The 22,960-nt window shown below is 38.7% G+C and overlaps 1 protein-coding gene across 1 annotated transcript in view; it reads right to left on the bottom strand.

Annotated features, from left to right (window-relative positions):
- The window catches only part of LOC130612020 (hippocampus abundant transcript-like protein 1), a 31,673-nt gene extending 9,244 nt beyond the window's left edge, over nucleotides 1–22,429 (bottom strand). Inside the window, exons 1-8 of the mRNA XM_057433310.1 lie at nucleotides 22,259–22,429; nucleotides 13,387–13,482; nucleotides 9,809–9,871; nucleotides 4,955–5,082; nucleotides 3,998–4,112; nucleotides 1,877–2,095; nucleotides 604–717; nucleotides 2–73 (exon numbers count right to left, since the gene is read on the bottom strand). Of these exons, the coding sequence (XP_057289293.1) occupies nucleotides 2–73; nucleotides 604–717; nucleotides 1,877–2,095; nucleotides 3,998–4,112; nucleotides 4,955–5,082; nucleotides 9,809–9,871; nucleotides 13,387–13,482; nucleotides 22,259–22,429 (978 nt within the window). The remainder of the gene's footprint in view (nucleotide 1; nucleotides 74–603; nucleotides 718–1,876; nucleotides 2,096–3,997; nucleotides 4,113–4,954; nucleotides 5,083–9,808; nucleotides 9,872–13,386; nucleotides 13,483–22,258) is intronic.
- Nucleotides 22,430–22,960: the final 531 nt, after the last annotated feature.

Below are 22,960 nucleotides of genomic sequence, written 5' to 3'. Positions count from 1 at the left end.
CCTGCGCTACTATAGACAGAATGCCTACCACAGCAATAAATGCTGCAATGCTGGCAGATCCAAAACCTATAATCTGAAGAGAAGCAGATAATACATAAAACAAATGCCAAACACAATCCAGAACAATCACAAGCAAAGAGGTGCCTTTTTCAAAGAAAACACTGATCTCTGCTTATAATCTAAATCTATACAGGAAGTGTCCTCTTTCAAGAATAATCCCTAACTTGACCAATTGACAAGAAATCAGTACAAGAAGAAGAAAAAAAAAATGCCTTCAAAAAAGGAGACAGAGGAAGTAAGGTATTTGGAAACTCCTACAGACACAATAGCTTTTCAATAGGCAAGATCCCACCTCAAAATATACAAACTGCTCTGTGGAATGGGAACAAAGGTCTACTTAACTTTATGAACACATGCTTAAACTTATGGCAGGGTTTATGCACCAGGAGTCAAGTCTTGGCTTAGCAAAGTACACTGACTTTATTTTTTAAAGCTGTATTTTGCCAGAATGTAGTTTTCTGAGCAAAGTCTTCAATAAGAAACATGTCTTAGGGAACACTTATTTAAATGTCCTTAGTGAGACACAAAGAGACCAACATTTACCTGTCGCAAGTACAGAAAAAAGCTTGAATACTGGCCCGCCTCAGGCAGATAGGAGAGAAACACTGTAATGCATATCAGGAGAACTGTTGAATCTTTTCTAACCTTCTTCAAAGACTGTAAAGAAACAAAGCAAGTATTGGAACATTTATACAAAGTCTAATGAAAGCACAAAGAAAGCAAAAGGTAAATTCACTTTTTAAAAATGTTTTAACCATGCACATGAGTTAAAAAAAAAAAAAAAAACACACATGGAAACAGATAAGCTGAACATTAAGTTCTAAACAACTTCCTGTTATATATGGTTTGAGGTATCTGATTCTTTTGTAAAGTGTCCTTTGATTTTGAAGCTACTGCTCAGTGCCAAATTACAAGTATTCACTGAAAACAGCACCATACAGTATTTAGGGAAATGCGTATCTTCTAACTGATCTCCATAACAATCTGTTCAGAAAGATGCTAGCAAATAATATAGCCTCATTACAACAGTTTCTCTTACCAAACTATGAGAGTTACTTTTTCTTGTTCACCCTTATACTTGTTCACCTTATAGTTGTTTACCCATACTATGAATCACTTTGAGTAACTAATAAATTGTGGAACACAAATACTTCTAACTACAGTCTTTCAAGCTTGGCACTCATCTCTTAGCATTCATAAGCAGCTCCCAGCAAGATGAAACCTCATGAAGCACAATCACTCTTTCCCCTCTTAAGCTATCAAGGTGTAACACAAAAACAAATCAGCTAAGTAAGTGTAAATAATTGAACGAGTCACTAGAACAACTGCATGTTTTAACCCTTCCTATATATGGCTGTAGGAAAATCACGCTTTAGAGATTCATTCTAGATTAAAAAGAAATCAAATACAGCCAAAAGTGGAATTAAGGAGTGGGGAGACATGCTGCCAACCAAAACTAGGAAGCATAAGATGAACATGGAAAGTTTTACAGGATCAGGTTTTAGGGTCTGTAGCAGAGTAAATATTCAGCATTTCTCTTATGATAAAATAGAATAAGTTAGAAAAGGAAAGCATTTTCTTTTCAGATTTCAAAACAAACATTGTTTCCTATTCAAGAGTTATTTAATCCATAAAGTTTGATTTGGTTTCAGTTTTTAAGTGTAGCTAGACCTTTCATGCAAGAGTAAAGAACAGAGATTATGGTATACTGAACAGTCAATCTAGAAACAGGATTAAAGATTTCTCAAGCTTATAAAATGCAATTAATTATTATCGATCAATCATCAACTAATTATTAATTACTTATTACTCTTACTGCGAAAAGATCTGCTTGTTCCCATGATATAGAAGCTCCCCACGAAGCTGGTCTTATTTTTTCTGGCAGAGATTCAGGTACAGCTAGCAGAATGAAGCAGATGTCCACAACTGCCACCAATGTGGCCACTAGCACGACGAGGTTATCTCCATAGCTGGCAGACAAGTATGCTCCAATGGCAGGACTAGTTACCAAACTTGCTGCAAAAGTAGCAGACACCTGCACGCAAGAATTTGTCAAAGTAGTCGTTCTGCCACTGAAGAAAAATGAAGCAACCACCCCTCCCCAGAAATGTGGTTTTGAAAATAACACCAGTCAAAATTAAGTAAAAAAAATAAAACAAACAAACAAAAAAAAAAAACAACCAAACAAACAAACAAACAAAAAAACAAAAAAAAACCAACCAAAAAAACTTACCACAGTAAACACGAGTCAGGATAAAATTTCCCATTTCCCCATCTTCCTCCACAGCCCACCAGAGGAGACAGAATTTGCAGTTAAAGAGCAAGTTTGGCCCAAAAGAAACAGTTCTTACTTTCAAATGCTTTAAAATGGTTTTCCAATTACCACTGAAAAAGTTGTCAGCACATTTAAATGCCTGCCTAAGTGAACCTGAGCCTCAGCACTCTGGGTAATACACAGAATAATACATAAAGCCTTTGTTAACAGTTTGCATTTTAAATACATAGCAACCGTAAGTTAGCACAGCAAACTAGAAAATCATTAGCTACATCTTCAATAACTGCTTTGCTTCATATTATGCTGTAGTGACAAGCAGCTACAGACCACTTACTATATTAACATACATTGGAACATGATGAAAAATCAAGTACTGTAGTTAAATTTCACTATTAAAACCTTCAGGAAAGGTTGCAATAAAGCTGGTTTGTTTGGGTTTTTTAATGACTACTCTTTTCCAGAGACCAAACTAAAAACACTCTGTAGAACTGTTTTACAGAATAAGAACACAAACTAGAAATTAAGCTTTATGCAAAGCTAGAAAAAAAGTCCTAAGGAAAAGGTATAACAAACAAATTAGAAAGAGATACAGCCCTCATCAAAACAACCACACTTTTGTCTGTCGCTTTACAGAATTTCAGATGATGGTGTTTCTGTGAATAAACAAACAAAAACCCAAACAAAACAAACCTGTCTGAAGGCAGGCAAATATATGTTATATAAATATACTTAAAGTCCTCTTTAAAGGCTGGAGAAATAAAGAGGGAATTCCAGAACTTTTGCACCTGTTGTCTGCTCTGCTAAACAATACATACAAGTCTGGTCAAGAGAACTAAGTCCTTTATTTTCTTAACTGTTAAATCAGCTTCTGAGGAATCATCCATCTCTAAGGCTAAAAAGAAATGGAAACCTTAACAGTTCAAATACAGTACAGTCAGCCAAAAAATCAAGTCCATGAATACCTGGGTAGTGAAAACACACGCACAGAGGATGAAGGGATAAATGACGTTCAAAAGCTAAGGGCATCTACCAATGGGCATCTACCAATGGGCCTGCAAAACCTAAACCAATATAGGTACTCATGAAAGCAAACTAAGCAAGAAGTACATTATTACTGAAAAGGTTAGTTTGTACTAATCTGAACTATTTTCTTCTTCTCTTGCTAACTAAAAAAGGTCATGACAAAGTTACCAAAACTACTAAATTATGCATTTTCATCCTTCCTGACTCTTTTGACTACAGAAGAAGCCATTCTGTATTAAAAAGAAATCACATAAAGTGCAATTTATGTGTGGTGAAAAGGTATTGCTAGGTTAAAGTACTAAGTAACTTTTATTAAATAACAAGTATTAAATAACCTTTAAGGACATTTCTTGTTCAGCCTACAAAACTTAAAACCTGTTTTGTTACACGTGCCTTCTATGCACATAAAGTTGTCAAATTCTTACTCTGTTCTTATGAGCACAGAGCAATCTGTGAGACACTGAAAAGTCTAACACATATTTCCCAAACTCTAACACAGTGCCTTGATTCTTGATATTCACTCTTTTCTCTATCAATCTCATTACATTAACCAGGAAACAATCTGTGCACCAAAACAAAAGTTCAATATGAAAGTCATAATCTGACCTTTTTTTTTTTTGCACGTTTAGCATATCTTACCAGTCCATAGGCTGTAATTCTTTCATGTTCTTGTGTTACATCAGCTACATAGGCAAATATTACAGAAAAGGTAACAGAAAAGATTCCAGACACCGAAATCAAAGCGAAGTACCACCTAATGATTTAAAAGCAATAATTAGGAAGTTTAAGCTAAGACATCTAGCTGCTATTTTACTAAGCTATGAGAAGTGCTCCTCAAGAACTAACACACACCTTTACTAGAGATGAATGACAGTCTCACCTAAATATTGGAACACAGCATTTTAATTTTTTATATTCTACTGTTTACTTTACATCAGCCTGAAGAAAGTGGCCCTTTCAGGAAAGGCTGCCTATACATTTTCACTCTCAAAGCTGAAGAAGTTTAAGTTATAAAAAATTAATTATCTCAGAACTCAGATTTTCAACCAATTAAGGAATAATGTATCACATATAATGCTTCAGAAACTAAACTCTCAATGCACTCAGTGTACACAAACTTCTTCTGTAATCCTTCTACGCTACACAATGAATGTAAATGAAACTGAAGCCAAGTCAATTCCACTCAGTTAAGACTTCGAAGTTGCCTAATAAAGAGTTAAGGGATCTAATTTACAGCAATTATACTGTTCTGTGCTAAATAAATTCCCGGGTTCATTCAGTTTTACAAGTATGTTTCTTCCAGCATTTTTAGTCCCCGGGGGAATAAAAATTAACAGCTGAGCTTAAAACTGAGTTAGACAGGACTATCAAAACCATTTAATTAGTTATACTTGTGTACCTCAAAATTAGAAATTATAAAATGCAATTTAGTTACATTTTTAATACTCGAAAAGCTACAGAATAACACAACCATGTTTTGAATGGAAAGTGGCATTTCTCTTGTCTCACCATCCCTCTCCCACATCCCCAGATAACTTGTCTGCTTGGATTCCTGCTGTATTGAGAAGCTTGTTATTAGAAGTCTGTACCACTTACCATGGACTTATTCTCATTAAGGGAATTGGGGCACAGGTGAAGAAAACTGTAATAAGAAGAAAATATTTTCTTCCCCAAGCATCTGATAGAGCACCTATTAGTGGAGCACTAAGAAAAGAGAAAAAGCCCTGTGACAGAAAAAAAAAAAAAACAGTTAATATGTGTATATATACATTTCCAAGTTTTACTTCACAATATAGAAAAGAACTACCAGCAAACTTGATTTGAAATTAACTACAAAATTGTAGTTAACTGAAATAGCATGAAACTTCTTCTACTTTTTAATGATTCTGAGGTTTTGTATTTCAAATCTATAAAACCTGACTGCACTAAAAAAAAAAAAAAAAAAAAGAAGAAACATATATTTCTTCAAAATCAATTTAATTCAATACAGAAGCACCACAGACTGCAAAAGTTACTATAAAACCTCAAAAATATTATATTATAGAATAGTCTGTGTTGGAAGGAACCTTAAAGATCATCTAGTTCCAACCCACCTTCCACCACGTTGCTCAAAGCCCCATCCAACCTGGCCTTGCACACTGCCAGGGGTGGGGCACCAACAGCTTCTCCGAGCAACCTGTGCCAAGGTCTCACCACCCTCACAGTAAAGAATTTCTTCCTAATGTCTAATCTAAATATGCCCTTTTCAGTTTAAAGACATTACCCCTTACCTATCAGTACAAGCCCTTCTAGAAAGGGCCTTTCCAGACTGCTTGCAGGCCCCCTTTAGGTACTGGAATAACCTGCTATAAGCTTAAGCTGCTACAAGGGCTCCCCAGAGTCTTCTCCAGGTTAAACAAGCCCAGCTCTCTCAGCCTCTCTTCACAGGAGAGCTGCTCCTGCCCCCTGATCATCTTCATGGCCCTCTTCTGGACTTGCTCAAGCAGATCCACGTGCCTCTTGTGTTGGGGGCCCCAGACAGGATGCAACACTGCAGGTGAGGTCTCGTGAGAGCAGAGCACATGGGGAGAATCATCTCCCTTGGCCTGCTGGCCATGCTTCTTTGGATGCAGCCCAGAACACGGCTGGCTTTCTGGGCTGCACATGCACATTGCTGCGTCATGTTCTGCTTCTCATCAACCAACACACTCAAATCTCTCTCCTCATGGCTGCTCTCAATCCATTCTCCATCCCAGCTTGGGATCGTCCCAAGCCACGTGCAGAACCGGAACCTTGCATTTGGCCTTGTCTCTGACAAAGATGTTAAACAGTGCTGGTCCCAATACCAGTCCTAGAGAGACACCAATTCTCATTGGTCTCCGCCTGGGTATCGAGCTGTTCACTACAACTCTTTGAGTGCAACCCTCCAGCCAGTGCCGTATCCACTCAGTGGTCCATCTGTCAAATCCACGTCTTTCAGAGTCAAGGATGTCATGCAGGACAGCATCAAATGATTTGCGGAAGTCCAGACAGATGATGTCACTCGCACCTTCATTACTCGCTAATGTCATAGCCCCATCTTGGAAGGCCACCACATTTGTCAAGCATGATCTGACAGTACCGATCACTTCCTTACTTTCCATGTGCCTGAGCACAGTTTCCACATGGATCTGCTCCACGATTTTGCCAGGCACTTGGGCGAGACTGATCTGGGGTCTTCTTTTTTCTCCCTTTTTAAAAACAGGGATTCTAGTTCCCCTTTTCCATCAGTGGAAACATCACTGGACTGCCACAACTTCTCAAATATCATGGATAGTGGCTTAGGCACTTCATCTGCCTTTTCTCTCAGGATCTGTAAATGCCTCTCGTGGGGCCCTGTACACCCGTGCACTTCAAACTCCTTACACAGTCTTGAACCTGATCTTCTCCTGCAGCGGGAGGTTCTTCATTCTGTCAGTGCCTGCACTTGCCTTCTGTGACTTGTGCAGTGTGGCTGGAGCTCTTGCTGGTGAACAGCAAGGGAAAAAAGTCACCAAGTACCTCAGCCTTCTCCACATCCCCGGTAACAGTGCTCCCATTTCCTTAAACCAGGAGGCCACATTTCCCTGGTCTTCTTCTTATTGCCAGCATACCTACAGAATCTTTCCTCATTGCCCTTGATGTCCCTGGTGAGATTTACTTCTGTCAGGGCTTTAGCTTTTCTAACCTGACACCTAACTTCCTCTTTTGTCAGATGCAATGCTCCTGAACTTGAAGGTGGTGGAATATAAACCAGCTTTTTGGGGCCCCTTCTTCTTCCAGTGGTATATCCCATGTACCAAGGAAATCCCTAAAGAGGACAAAGTCTACTCTCCTGAAGTACAGGACAGTGAGCTTGCTATGTGCCCTCCTCACTACCTTAAGGATCTTGAACTGCACCATTTCCTGGTTACTGCAGCCAAGGCTGCCCTCCAGCTTTACATTCCACACCATCTCCTCCTTGTTGGTGAGAAGAAAGTCCTTGTTGTCTTCTCCATCACTTAAGAGGGAAGATATCATCAACAAATTCCAGGTACCTCCTGGATTCCTTACTTCCTGTTGTGTTCTCCCTCTAACAGATATATCAGGATGGTTGAAGTCCCATGTGCGGACCAGGGCTCTTGAACATGAGGCCACACCTAACTGTCTACAGAGAAGACCTCATCTACTTAGTCTTCCTTGTCAGGCAGCCTGTAGCATACCCCTGCTTCAAAGTCACCTGCCGCTGCCCTCCCTTTAATTCTGACCTATGAATTCTCAGTCAGCTCCCCATCTATCCCCAGGTGGAGCTCCATGCATTCCAGCTGTCCACTGTCACTGAGGGCAACAGCCCCTCTTCTTCTCCCTTGCCTGTCCTTCCTGAAAAAGCTTATATGCTTCCATTTGAACACTCTGGTCATAGGAGCCATCCCACCACATCTTCATGATGCCAAGAAGATCACAGCCCTGCAGGCATGCGTATGTCTCCACCTCCTTTTGTTTACTCCCCATGCTACATGTATTGGCATACAGGCATTTAAGGTGGCCTCCCAGTGAAGCTGACTTACTGGCTGGGGTAGCTGAAATTTTCTTTCTGCTGCTATTCAGGTGTTCTCCTGCTGACCTGCAATCCCTTTCCAGACTATGCATTTCTTACTTGCACTGGCCACATTTCCCTGGTCTTCTTCTTATTGCCAGCATACCTACAGAATCTTTCCTCATTGCCCTTGATGTCCCTGGCGAGATTTACTTCTGTCAGGGCTTTAGCTTTTCTAATCTGGTCCCCGGCTACCCCAACTATTACAGTCTAGTTTCATAACGGACATCTTTGTTTTATACTACCTAATTATCATGTACAGGACAATTGTACATTGCAATAAGTATGAGGACCATTTGAATAAGCTTGACAACTTTAGGCAGTAGAACACCATAATGATATTCCAGTGGCAACTGTCAGACTTACAGGTACATCTGTTATGGAAAAAACTGACTAAGGATCAAATATTACCATTTTTCAGCACTTCATAAAGTCCTGAAATACAGGCCTCAAAACTGTTATGCATTAGTCAGAAGAATTAAAATAAGCAAAGCCTTTCACAGGTTTGTTAATTGAAAAACCCTCAGAACAGATGCATTTTCCTCCTAATTAGCATAGTGTTGTCTCGTCAATACAACTCTGCCATAAATCCAAATGTCAGTAAATATATGGTTCCAGAAACACCTCAGTACACTGGAAGTCTACTCCAGCTAACTTTAGCTATCCTCTGGTATTCAAATATAGTCACCTTCAAGTTTAATATATATGTACAGTATACTGTACTAAATCACTGTTCTTCCAAATCCCAATAAACAACTCCGATTCCAATGATATCAGTATGTAAATTTAGAGCAAAAGCTCTAAAGCAAGAACACCAGATCCTAGGACAGTTAGATGCCTTGCTCAGTTGATATTATGCTTTTGCTCCTGGGAAGTCAGACTTCAGTAGAATATAACGTTTTGCTGTCACTTGAAACACTTTTGATTTTTCATAAATAGCATTTTAAAGAAAGTATTGGATGGTGATGTGCAAGCTCACTCTAGTTTATGCTCCCCTGCTTATTAAAACGGTTCAAGCAACACACAGATTTAGACTATGATATGCTCCGTAGATAATATATGGGAAACCTTCTACTCACTAATTTTAAGTGATACCCACTGTAACACTGAAAACAGAGTTGCAAGAAAACACAAAGAGGAACATGAACTTTGCTCTTCTAAGAGATAAATACAAAGTTAACTTCCTCTTTCAGTATGAGATATCCTCACATCCCCAGTGCATGGTGACATCATCCTAAAGATGCCATGTTTTTACACATAAGAACAACGCTTTAATTTTGTTACAGAATACAAAGCTCACTTTCTGGCTGCTATAAATTAGTCAAAACTTACAGTAAGTGCTTTGAAGCCTCTCAGTAAGACAGCAAAGAAGCGACTTTCAAGCTTTAGTTATGCTAGAGAAATTTTGCAAGCTTTTTTTGTAGCAACAATCCAGCATGACCATCATGTGAATGAAGTGGTGTAAGCTATAAACTGGCCTGAATATCCTGACCATCACAGAACACTAAAAAACACCAATCTAAAAAAAATCATTTAATATTAGGAAGCAGACATTAAAAACCTTTCTCCATTCTTAGAAGGATCTTTATCAAAATTATAATAGCTACAACTGGTACCTATTTAAATGAGAGGAATTTAAAATTTGAGAAATATTACACTTGTTTTGAAGTGCTACAATTTAGCAGTAAAACTGGAACCGAGACCAAGAAAACAACCATTACAATGAAAAAAAAAAAAAAAAGGTTTTAAGAATTAATACAATTAATTACATTCTCAGTGGTCTGAATGGAAAATGCAAGACAGACAAATTGCAATACAGGAACACGCAGAATATATATATCAGAGGCTAAAAAAAAAAAGGAAAAAAAAATACTTACCTTAACACCCTGAATAAGACCATTCATTAAAAATGTATGATGGGAAAATGTTTCATGTAAGACCTGATGGGGAAAAAAGGATTACCTGAATCAGAAGAGACAGGAGAAAGTTGACACAAAGTTTAAATTTTATTTATAAAACATGTTAACTCTACTGGGACTTGTTAAGAAAATATCTTATTCCAGAATTACACTCTTATTTGTCTTTGGAAGAACATACTGACAAGGTTTATTATCAATTTACTGCCAAAAATTCCTCTGCTGGCACAGACGGCACTATACTGCAGAGACAGTTTGGTTTGGGTTACTCTGATCAGAAAGGGATCAATATAAGCAAAAGGTAGCTCCATGTGGCATAAATAACAATTTGAGGCAGAGAATTCCTTCAAAATGTTGACTCAATCACTGTTACTAATGAGTGAAAATGGGAGTCAACTAACTTACTCTGTCAAGAAAAAAACAGCACTATACTCACAACTGCCTAAAAAGGCACCGTGCAAACTGTTTCTGCATGAATTGCAGATATACAATAGTCAAACAGTTAGAAACACTTCTAATGAACAAGTAGATGCTTATAAATACTAGCAACAGTTCTGAGCATTTCATGTATCCTTTAACTACAGCTATGAATTCAGTTAAGGTGCTTTACCAGCAGTCTTAATTCAAGGGCAAGCACGTTAATCTATACTAAACAGATTTACCATAAATATGTAAGAGAGTTAAAAGGCCTCACACTTGCTATTGTGTGGATTAAAAAAATTATTGCAATAATTAAAGCATGTATGCACACACACTCCAAATACATTTGCTCATTTTATCTATAGGTAAGTGGCAACTACGATGAATATTACTGATATATATATATATATAGAGAGAGAGAGAGAAATCCACTAGCCTAAAAAACACAATACTTCAGTATCATTGAGAAAGATCAGCATAATTTTTCAAGGATGACTAAGATTCTGAAATGATAGGGTTTAATAAAGATTATCGTTCCCATGCTAACTGCTGGTCAGACCATTCAGCTTATTAAGAGCTCTATTTACTTCTGATCTCATCTTCAATTTAAAAGAATTTTGCACCTCTAGAAAAAAAGTCAGGGCTCATATTAGAAAACAAGCAGATGTATTCCTAGTCAGGGGAAAAAATAAAAGTAAAAATTAAAAAAAAAAAAAAGGGGCAAGCAGAAAGTTTGCAGTGTCAAGTCTAACTATCCTAATTATCATTCTGTAAAGTGTTTTCCAGTATTTTTCCTAGAACACAACCACTGCTGATGATGGTTCAAGCTTTTGAGATTAATTTCTGTCACATTACAGACAAAAGAAATGCAAGTTGACAAACTATCAAAGAGAACTGCCTTACTCAAGTGCTACTGATAGAAATCGTATTATAGCATCATAGACTGGTTTGGGTTGGAAGGGAGCTTAAAGATCACCTATTTCCAAACCCTGGCCATGAGCAGGGGCACCTTCCACTACACCAGGCTGCTCAAAGCCCCATCCAGCCTGGTCTTTGAACACTTTCAGGGATGGGATGTGGCAGCCACAGCTTCTCAAGACAACATGTGCATATTCATAAAAAGATTATACTGAAGACACAATATGCCATTAAGTGATTAATATTTCTAACGGTGATTTACTAATAGTGGCTTACAAGTCCACAAATAAGATGAAAATGAGCATAAGCTTTGTGCAGTCTGTGCCCAAAATAACCTTTGTGTGCTTACAAACACTTTTAAACATCTCTTCTCCAAGTATAGTGTCATGTAACAATTATATGCAACAGTAACAGCTTTGCTAACAGATATTAAAAAAATTACAGTCTCAGCTATCATAAAATAAATAGTTTATTTTGAGAATGCACAATATTTTAATCTAATTTAATGTTGACAATGACCGGGAGAATCACAACCACAAAAACCTGAATGATCATGAGCACTGACTGACAGGCCAGACATTTCCACTTCTGCTCTTCCCACCAGACAAACCTCCTAGAACAAAAGTGGGCAGATGGCAGTTCCAATGATGAACTTTGCTCATAGGAAAGTTCTGAATGACTTCTAATACAGCTGACCCATCAGCAGGCCAAGGTAAGTTACAAGTACATTACATGACAGAAGGGTGAAAGTATCAAACCAGATTTGAAATTATTTAAAACAAAGAGCAGCCTTTCAGTGTGTGCAAAGCTGATTACAACTAATGATGATCACCCCCATGATCAAAGAGATTTACACCTGTGGAAGGCAAGTTTACACTATTATATGTAATTCAGTGTTTTAAATTAAGTTTTTGATACAATGTAACAGCCTCCAAAGTATTCAAGACCGGGTAAAACAGAAACACAACTTGTTCAAAATACTGGACATTCAAGACCACAACTATACGGAATCCACATATCTTCAGTCAAAGTAAGAATTTAGCTTTAAATTAGAAGAATTTCATAACACTCCCATTAGACACAATACTAATTTCAAGAATTAACATTTCAGCTGCATGTGCCTAACAGTAAAAATTCATATGTAACTATTTCACTTGAAGTACATTATTGAAGAATCCATTTAACAATTCTATTAAGGTGGGGGTGTTTTCTTTAAGACTGTGCAGGAATTATTATTGGCACATTATTCTTTTAAATGAGAAGTGTCAAGCTTGAGCAACTTCAGCATTTTGCTTAAGGAAAAAAAGGAAAGAAAACAAAAGAAACAAGAACAACCACCCAGTAAGCTTCCCCATATTATGACACTGGCAAGACAGTGTGACAGGATGGTCACTTAGTGAGACATCTTCATTCTGGAAATCTGTTAACCATTTATATGAACTTCATTATTAAGCTATGTTAAAAAGATCAGTGATTGTCTTTACGAAGGGTAGACAAACACCTCTCAAAAATTAGGTAATTATTTTATATGGAGGTTGGAGAAGAAAAATTAACTCAAAGACCTTTTAATCCCATAAAACCTTGCCTGTCTTGTATTCAAAGTGCTCTCAGATATTATTTGATGAAAAATTGGATTAATAGACTTTTGATGACTTCTCTCAGGCAGTCCTAATTTTAACTAACAATACCCATTTCTTCAGGCTTCATATCCTATTACCAAACTGCATTCCAGAACAGATTAAATACTTACAAAATCCACTTCTTATATAAAAGCCTCTACATTTTAGTTCAAGTTATATGCTTGCAAAATAGCCAGCCCACAATAGTGTAACACAGTTAACTATGGAATACATATATTATTCAATTGTTATGACTGAAAGACAAACTGAATCACAGTCTTAAAAAAAAACAGAATTTCCAAAGAATATTTACATCAATAAACTGGTATTACCCTAAAAATCAAATAAAAATCAGTAAGTATTACAGCTAATTTATTTTTTTTTACTATCTTTTAGTCTTTCAGCAGTTCAAATCTCAGCTGTAATATACTAGTATTGCACAGTGTTAAATGTGGAGACTCCTGGAATTCAGTTAAAGAGGTAAGCAGAAAATGTAAAACAAATTAAAACCGCAATTCTTAGGAATTAGTAAATTAATTTTTGTCATTATTGTCAAGAAGATAGCTGATCGGTGATACTTACTGTTAGCATTGGAGTTGTCAAGAGCCCCCAGGCAAAGAATTCTAGAAATATGACCACCACCGCATGGTACACACTTGGCCGACTAATACCATGTTGCTATGAAAGAAAAACACATGCAGTGGTTTGTAAACATCCAGCTAGTTACATGTGCAAAGATCTCTTGGAAACAACCAGCTCTCAGAATGACCTATTACCAAGCCCTTGGGAACCCCAATAAGTCAAACACGGGTGAAGAGTTACTACAGAGCAACAAAAGATCTTCAGAAAACTTAAGAACATTTGTTCCCTCAAATGCTTGCTGATTGAAGAGAACTATATTCCCAGTTCCTGATACTGCCCTGTACTGCTCAAGCCTCCAGTGTGCCTTCAGACTTCATCTTCCCTTGAGTACTATTCACAACCTTCCACAGCAGTGTGACAAATGGTGTAACTCTCCCTGCTATCTCCACAAATGACAATGAAACAGACCTCCTTTATGAAGATCACATCACTGTTACAACAAAATTACGACAATATACATAATCATAAGAGCTGTAGTTTTTGTATTTGAAACTGCACAAGTATAAAAAAATAAGGGGCGGCTTATGCCATCTGTGCAACTGCTTTCTGCTAACTGCTGACCTACACTTGTGTATGCCTACACACTAGAGGCCCAGGAGCTATTCTGCTGGTGAACAAGTAATCCCATAAGAATTAGCAAGACATGGAAATGTTTATGATGCTTAGCATGCTGTGAAACTGCTTCTGTTCAAGACCCAAGGACTGGATCCCAGGTAAGAAGAGATCTGGAATCAAGCATCAAGTTATTGTCAAGAAAATAGCTTATAATTGATCGTATACACAGCCTGCACCACTGATAAGAAAGCAATAAAAACTCATCTTAAAATCAAAGAGCTTTCTAAAAATACTTCCTTTTAAGACGGAAGTATCCCAGAAGTAATAGACTTGGCTCATTTCTATATTGAGAATATACTTCACAACAGAACACAACGGCATGCAATCTACATACAGAACTTAAGACAGACATGAAAAATTGTTATAAACTTGAAGCACAAAGAGCTCCAGGCTTCCAGAACTAGACAATATGGGGACGACCAACTGAATTCTTCATGATTAAAAAGATTTAAACAGAATTTCAGAAATAGTGCAGATTCGGTAAAATACAAATTGCTTTCATCATCCCCATCCCCAAAATTTTAAAGCTTTAATGTTAAAAATTAAGTGCCTTCAGGAAAAAATTTAAAAACCTGTTATGGGCCTATCTTCTATCCACACAGATCATCTTTAGACGGCAGCCCAGTGTGTGGGCTGAGAAACTACATATGAACATTAGAATCCCTTTCAAATGCAGCTGCTCATCAAGCTATTATACTTGCATAATCAATAATGAGCAAAACATTACATAATTTCAAATGCTTAACAATAAAAGTTTAAGGCCATCATTATAAAATCTGAAGTTCTAACAAAATATCCACTATTTCTCCAACTTTACACTTCCATACTCTTCACTGACACCCAATTCTTAAAAACATTTCTGCTGCTTTAATTAGAGGCAAAACAAACCCCAAAGTTAATCTGAAGATAACAAGGAAAACTACTGGGATGCAATACAAAGGGGTTTTTTTGAAGCAGAACACAGCTGTTGAACATTAATAAACCCATGAGGAGTTGTCAAGATCATAAATCCAGCTGGTGAGGAATTGCTCATAGAAAAGAGGAAAAAAAAAAAAATCACAATGCAGTATCAGTAAGAATAGGCATTTTAAAGATTTAAAGATCACCCTAAAACATGCCACCCCAAGACAGTTTTATACTAGTCCCAGATCTTCAGAGCAAAACTAGAATTAACAGTATTCATTTATTCACACCACTTTTAGGTAACTATTTATCTGTTAATTCAAATCTGTAATTTAACAATTAAAGTTGTCTGAATGGCTGCCAAAGCATCCTAACATCCAATTTCAAACATGCTTACTGGTTGTTGGAAGGAATATATTTATTCCAGGGGATTTAAAAAAAAAAAAAAAAAAGAATAAAATAAAGAAAAAAAATCACCACACAAAAACACAAGCAAACAAAACCACTTTCTAACTACTCTGAAATCCCCCAGAGTGCAGAAGACTCTACTGGATAAACACAGCACGCTTTTTTGGCCACAGAGGTGCACACAGACACCCTCAAATAGTCTCAGTACCCAACCAGAAAAGTTCTAAGCAACCTGCTCACACCTCACCACTGATCCTGCCCTGAGGAGAAAGAGATCTCTTTGAAGCGCCTTTTCAGTCGAATAATTCTGTTATTTCTCAGGCAGATAACAACCAAACTCAAGCTGAACTTCTGAAGAGACAATCACAGGAACTTGCCCTCCACACCCTCCTCTGGGAAATTCTCTCCCACCAGGCAGTAGGGTCTCTCAGGGGAGCCTGCTAGTTGCTTGCTCTACTTCCAGTACACAGACAACTTTGCAAACAGCACTCACAGTCCTTCCACAGCATGTAAACCAACATTCAAGTGATCAAGTATGAAGTTTTCTTACTTTACTTTTTAAAAGCATCTTCAGAACCATTCTCCCACTACACAAGTTAATTGCCACAAGTACTTTTAATTTACAGAGCAACCTGTGCTGCAGTCCACTGTCAACTCCAAAGTTTTCAAGAAATCAAAGAACTGAACAGAATCAGTAAAACATGTTGAGAAACATGCATGAATCATTCATACATAAACCCTGAAGTTCATGCCAAACCATAAAGCGCATTCCCTTTCCACATTTACATTCACTGTTCTTTCCTTAGTTTCTCCCTCAAATTATACTTCAAATGCACTTTTCCTACTATGCATCACTACATCACTATTTTATCATTTTAGCTGATTCTACCACAAATATATTACACTACCAAACTGTCTCACTGCATTATGGATACTCTTTTCTCTCACATGTTACCCAGGTAGTTCTCTAGGCATACTGCATATTCATCTCTTTCTATTGCCTATTGTGTTTCATTTTCGAACTGAAGTATTTAGGAGCCACCCTAATTCCAGCTGTTCCCCATGAATGACTCATTTACTGGAACCGGCAAGAATTCACTCAAATGCAAAAAGCACCCAGAAGACCGTAGCTGCTTTTGTCACACTAAGCAACCACCAAAGTGATAATGTGTATAAACTGCAGCCTCAGACATGTAATTTCTATGCAGTGCAAAATACACTGAACACAAGTGAAAGTACTCTCCAGTCCAGCACAGTCTTCAGCATTTCAGATGTGCTTTCTAAGCTAGAACATAAATCATAAACAATTCAGCTTATGCATTGTCCAAACTTGTATTTCAGTTGCAAAAGAAATACCTTAAGCAGATTTGTATCTGGACAGCAAGATAATGATGTGCTCTCTCAAGAAAAAGCTAGGCTAAATCATATTACACAGGACTAGAGTATCAGAACAACTCATTCAAAATGGAAAAGCCTGCACAGATTTTGTAAATAGACTGTGCCTTAAAAAATTCCTGGAGTTCTCAAAAAAACATGCATGGATAAAAGAGGGCACATTAATAAGCCTTCTGAGAATTCAAGTAAACATACTGAAGGACCCTCACCAAACGCTCTTAAAAAAACAGAAAAAATAAACAAAACCAAACAACCCACAAACTAAGCAACCAAACCTAATCTGTTTCCACAACTGAGGAAAGTTACCAGATGAGTCCCAGGGCCCTGTCCCAATGCTTGTGTAGTTCAACGTATTCATAACCAAGCTGGAAAAAAGCTGAAAGCAAAGTAACAGCGTTCACTGATGACAAAAACCAATTCACATTAGAAAAGTTATATGGTAATAGTGAAGAACATCAGAAGCTGACGGAATCAGTAAAACAATCTAAGTGGCAGATTAAAATTAATGTAGATAAATTTAACTAATGCAAACATGGAAAAAAAATTAATTCCACATACAGGATGACTATTATTTAGTAATGTGATCCTAGAGAAAACGGTTCCATGAAAGACACCAGTTTAGCAAGTGGCTGACAAAAAAGTATTCAAAGATCTACCATGTTAGAAAAAGTATTATCATTACATTGCTGCATAAACATGTAATATGCCTGTCCTAGCCCTCTGCTTCTGGTGTGCTAACCATTTTTATTAGATCTCCCTCTTATTCCATGACTGCTTGTTTTGTTCAGAAGCTTGAAGCAATACACATTGTTTAATAGCATATTTTACAGAAGCACAAGAGGCTCACAGAAGGACAAAGACCATTTGCTAAAGGTATAGAAGAATGCTGAAGTAAGCTCCTCCAAGCTGTAGCTGAAACATCTGCAGAAAGATACAACTGGGATTTACAGAAATTGGAGGGACATGAAGGGCATGAAGAGAAAACAATTGTCACTGCCTTAAGCTAAAATACGAGAAAATTAGTAAAGTGGGACCAAACACACGAAGTCAAAATTGGAATGTCCTGTCGGTGTCCAAAACGTTTTGCCACTTTTTTTTTTTTCTCCTGGGAACACATTCCTGTAAACTGGACAAGTTTAAGAAGCAGGATTCTGAATAACATAAACATGAGAACACCATTTCTGCTTCAGTCTTTGAAGCTAAGGCCATCAAGGGTCCCAGAGACCAATCAAGCACCCCAGAGAACAATAACCATACACCCTGACACATTCTGAAAACTTCGCTTTAGACAGTACTGCACTGCCTAATTAAAACACTTACAGAAATAATACATAACCAGCATATTATGCTACACCCAATTGCCAGCTGATTTAAATATGGCTGAAGTTTTCTTCCTAAAATGTAGAGAGATGCATGACACCGAGAAGTAACTAAAAAGCACAGACTGCTTAGTTGATACACATGCTTCTCCATGGCACAGATAACTGCTCAAGCTCATTGCCCAGTGGTTAAGTTTGGATCTTCACCACTAAAGTATCAAGCCCTATTTATACAATTAAATTTCTATTGCTCTAGCCTAGCATACTTTCTTCTAGACACAAAACCTTTCAAACTGCTAAAACATGGAGGATCAGTAACACAAACTTAGTACAGCTGAAGTGCCCTCTTAGCATGAATAGAAGCAAGAGAGATTTGGTTTTACAGAAAGCAGTTAACCACTCCTGGCAATGGTTCAGAGTTCAGACTCAGTGTTAATTTAACATGATGGGAAGATTCTGAATGACATTGGCAACCCTGAGAAGGCAACACAGTTTCTCTCTTATTATTCAGATTTAATAGGGAAAATAATTTTTGTGGGGAAAACAATACTGTTCCACAAAGGACTGGTGGAACAATACTCTTCCACCCAAACTGCCAACTTCAACAATGTACTTACTACTGGCAACTCAATTTCCAAGCCAAAAATTTAAAAAAAATAACTTCATGGACTGAAAGGTGTTTTGGTAAAGTCTCATGACATTTAATCAAACTGCCTCAATTTCACCGTGCTATGTCTTTCTTTGAAGCATTAAAAAGAAAAATAATAGCAGAAAGGGTAAAAACCTGTAATTCTGGTAAGTATACCAACTGTGCTCTGCTGTTTAAAACAGTTTAAGGCATACAGGCTGGCAAACTTCCAAGATATACAGTTCTGACCTTCAGAATGCATTCATTATGCTTCTAAAAAAACACAGAGGTACTGGGCTTCACAACAGCTGAGGCATTTTACAGTGTCCAAGAACATGAAACTAACGTCTGGTTAATTCTCAAAGAGGTATATAGGTGTGTTTTATCCTCAGATATCCTATCTGGGGACTTCTCCCATAAGAGCACTTATTTAGATAGAACAGTATACTGTATTTTACTAGAAAGCTTCCCTACTATGGCATTATTTTACTGACAATAGGTTGCATAGAAATGAAGTACGTGGTATGAAAATTCTGAGTGTCATGCTAAGTTCTATACTACCAGTGTTCATAATTCAGATAGAACAGATAGAACAAGATAGAACAAGATAGAACAAAATGTCCGTGGCATCATTACTTCAATTTCTGAAGCTCACTGAAATCGAAGTAACACAGCCAACAGAAACTGATTTGAGTGAAATTTACTTAAACATACTACTATTCTTATTAGTTTTGAGCCAGTAACTCAATTAATAAAAACTCATTTGCCTGGCATTTATATTTTAGTTCTTCACTTCAGTCAAGCCAATGTATTCAACAGAGTGAAGTTAGGTACAGATAAATGAACAAGATAGAAGCTTGCTACTCCTAAGCTGGAGGGCTAAAAAGTCTTGTGCAACCTGACAGACTTGGTTATACTCTTTCACACTGTCCTACTATTCGGTGTGACAGAAGAATCAGAATAAAAATTAAAACATCCTTCACAGAGCAAAGAAGTGGCTCACCCAAATGACATTTCTTTATGTCCTTCTTTGTCAGCAGCCCAAAGGGCAAGCTTCTATTTTCAAATGTCAAGGATGGGCTCCCACTGATATCAAAGAGATCTCTACAGTTACATACAAAGCCATGATCCAGCCCCTCATATTTTACTTTGTATAAGCTCTTTCAATAAAGTCTAGTTAGAGTCCTAGCAGTATGACAGCCACATGAGAATCACAGGGAGGTGCAGAAGTGCAGTAACAAAGTAAGAAACAGACTGCTCAGTCAGGAATTGTGAAGCAGACCCTATAATTGCATTACTGCTATATTAATGTGCAGAAGATAAGATTAAAGTTCCATGTCCTTCACTCTGGTAGGAGATGCATTACAGGCACATGAAGTCCCTTAAGGGTACAACTAGAAGGGAGGGGAGAACAAAATCTGAAATCATTTTATAATGATAAAATTTTCTACTAAAATTTTCAAACTGACAAACCATCATATTTTAAGTACTTAAAAGTCTTATTTTAATCCATCATATTTTAAGTACTTAAAAGTCTTATTTTAATCCTTAATCCAACTTCAGTAAACATTCCATACTTTAATAAAAAACGCAGGTTAGTGCCTCTGTCACTTACAGGTTTTTTCTCCATTTGAGTTTCACTTTTCAAAGTTAGAGAAAGAAATCAAAGTTGCTTGATTTTTTTAAAACTTATCTACCCATACCCTCCATTTCCTATTCTCTGTTAATATTTAAATAAATTTGTCTGGTTTTCCTTTACACAATGACTGCATCATCTTTACTGCTTCCACCCCATCATCCATGTCGATAAAAATGAAAACTTACATTTTTTAACTAAAAAGTTAACAGGCTTCTTCTAGAGTTACTTTCCTATTCAGTCTTAAGACTGTCTTCCTGTATCTTACAGTAAAGTAACAGTATCTTACGTACCTACCGTTATAAACAGGAGAGTACACAAACCTAGAACAACAAATACACCATACAGCATACATCAGTCACACTTCTTGAAGAAGTCCAGCCTGCTAAAAAGCAGGAAGGCATAACCATTTCTAAAAGAGAACTGAAAGACTCAAATACAAAAGTGATCCTTTACAGATGTGCAGCAGATACTTTGTAATTAACTTGCACAAAATAACTTGACTAATGAATTCCATAGAACTTCTTTTGTTTTCAAATCTTCTGTGGGTTAACGACTTGTTAAAAGTACCTTAACCCCTTCATCAGAGATGAGTAAGGGAAAAAGAACCTACTGATATCAAATAGATGGGTTTCAATATTTATTTATTTATTTACATTTTTGAGGTTTAGTCATATCACCACATTAATGCTGGGCCATTAATTCTCAACTAAAGATATCATAAGTTCATTCACTTCACATTAACATAAAACAGTAAACTACTGCCTGTCCAATAGCAGAGATGCTTATCGTTGGGAGGTTAGGTGGCACAGGTAGCAGATGTTGGTTCCCTCACACAAACTTCCAGAAGGAGCAGTACCTGCAGCATATCCGAGTCTGAGCAAACTAATACTAAATACATTATTCAGGAACACCCTAACATGAATGCAGTCTAACAAAAAATATTAATAGGTGGTAAGTCGGGTTGCAAATAAAACTTATGTGATTTCAACTTGCCAGAAGATTTATCACGGCAAGGCTTTGCCTAGTTTTCTGTCTGTACCCCTTCAAAACCCACATGTGACAGGATCATCCGTTTTGTTACTTCGCTGTTTTGTTACTCCTGGGTTCCTCTACTCCCATTCTGCGCTGGGATCACTGCCAACAAACAGGGTGGGCTGTACGATCTCTGATCCACGAAACAACTCACCCGTCCCCACCTACAGCAGAAAGTTCAGGAGGTGTCATCTCAGATCGGTTTCAAAAGCATCTCATGAGCATGCACGCACAAAGTGGAAGGCCTAAGCTACTCAAAAGACGTTTGTGCTGGGAAGTAATTACGGTTCGCTCCCACACAAACACAACTTCGGATGCTTTCAAGTGCACAGACTACCCCTTTCCAGCTCCTTTTATTTCCACAAAATCATATTAATGCTTAATGTGGTGGGAAGCGACGAAACGGAAAGAGCAGCAAGTTATTAAAACTGCGTGGCAACGATATGGTTTTAGTTCACCAAGAGGCACTTCGTAGAACTCCGAAGGAAATCTAAGCTTTACTTACAGGCTCCTCGGATTTGTATGTTTTAAAAGAAAGTTTATTTACAGCCATCTGCTCCCAGGTGTCGCCTCTGCCCGGGATGACCTAGCAACGAAACGTCGAAGCTAGCACAGACCAGGGGCTGGCACAGGAAGTGGAGCGGACGAAGGGGAACCCCGAGCCGGTCCGACCCCAGGTGCCGCCAGGGCAGCCGGCAGGAACCCGGTGCCCCGCCGCACCCCAACTTCCACAAGGCTTCCGGGACGGCGGGGACACCCGGACGCCGCTCTCGGGGGCAGCTGGCTCCCCACGGGTGGGGAGGCCCAGCGGGACAGGCCGGGTCGCTCTGTCCCTCGCAAATCCCAGCGCCCCTAGCCCCGCCCCGCACTTACCGCGCCGCTGCTGCCCGCCTTCAGGCTGCCCCTCTTCACCAGCATGATGCGGCCGTCTCGCCCGGCGGCACCGCAGCCCTCCCTCGCCGCCTCCGCCTCCTCCGCCGCCGCTGCCTCCTCCTCTTCTTCCCCCCGGGCTGGATCTGGCGGCGGCTCCGGCTCGGGGTTCATCCCGCTCTCACCATCCTCCCGCAGCCGCGGCGCCCGAGGAGCGCCAGGGGCGGGGAGAGGCGTGGCAGGGAGGGTTGGAGGCCCCACCCGCGCCGCGTGCACGGGGCACCGCCTCCGGGATCACGTGACCCCGCGGCCCCGGCCCGGTCCGGCCGCGGAACTGCTCCCTAGCGGCCGGAAACCGCGCGAAAGCCTCTCGGGGAATGGTCTTCCGTCGAGCGTGTGGTGTGGCGGGCGCAAACCTGGCTGGGTCCTTCGCTACCAGGCAGGTGCAATTGGAAGCTCAGTGTCCTCTTAAGTACTACGAGGGCAGCCGATTATGAGAAGTATCACAAGATTTCATAAGAAGTCAGCTGACCAAATGTGCACAGATGGAGAACTTTGAGATAATAAAGATTATGGCTACTAACAGTGAAAAATGAATGCATCGCGCTAGCTGCCCATCCAGAGTGTGCTGTTCACCGGACAGCTGAATATGGCCCGTGCATGTCCGATGCTGAGAGGGTTTCACCCTGGAAACCTTACTTCAGC

Source organism: Pezoporus wallicus, unplaced genomic scaffold (genome assembly GCF_028554395.1).
Source record: "Pezoporus wallicus isolate ANWC-B61680 ecotype Strahan unplaced genomic scaffold, APGP_CSIRO_Pwel_v1 contig_8393, whole genome shotgun sequence".
Taxonomy (NCBI): domain Eukaryota; kingdom Metazoa; phylum Chordata; class Aves; order Psittaciformes; family Psittacidae; genus Pezoporus; species Pezoporus wallicus.
Note: the sequence above shows the minus strand (reverse complement) of the source record. Positions and strands in the feature narration are given on the sequence as shown.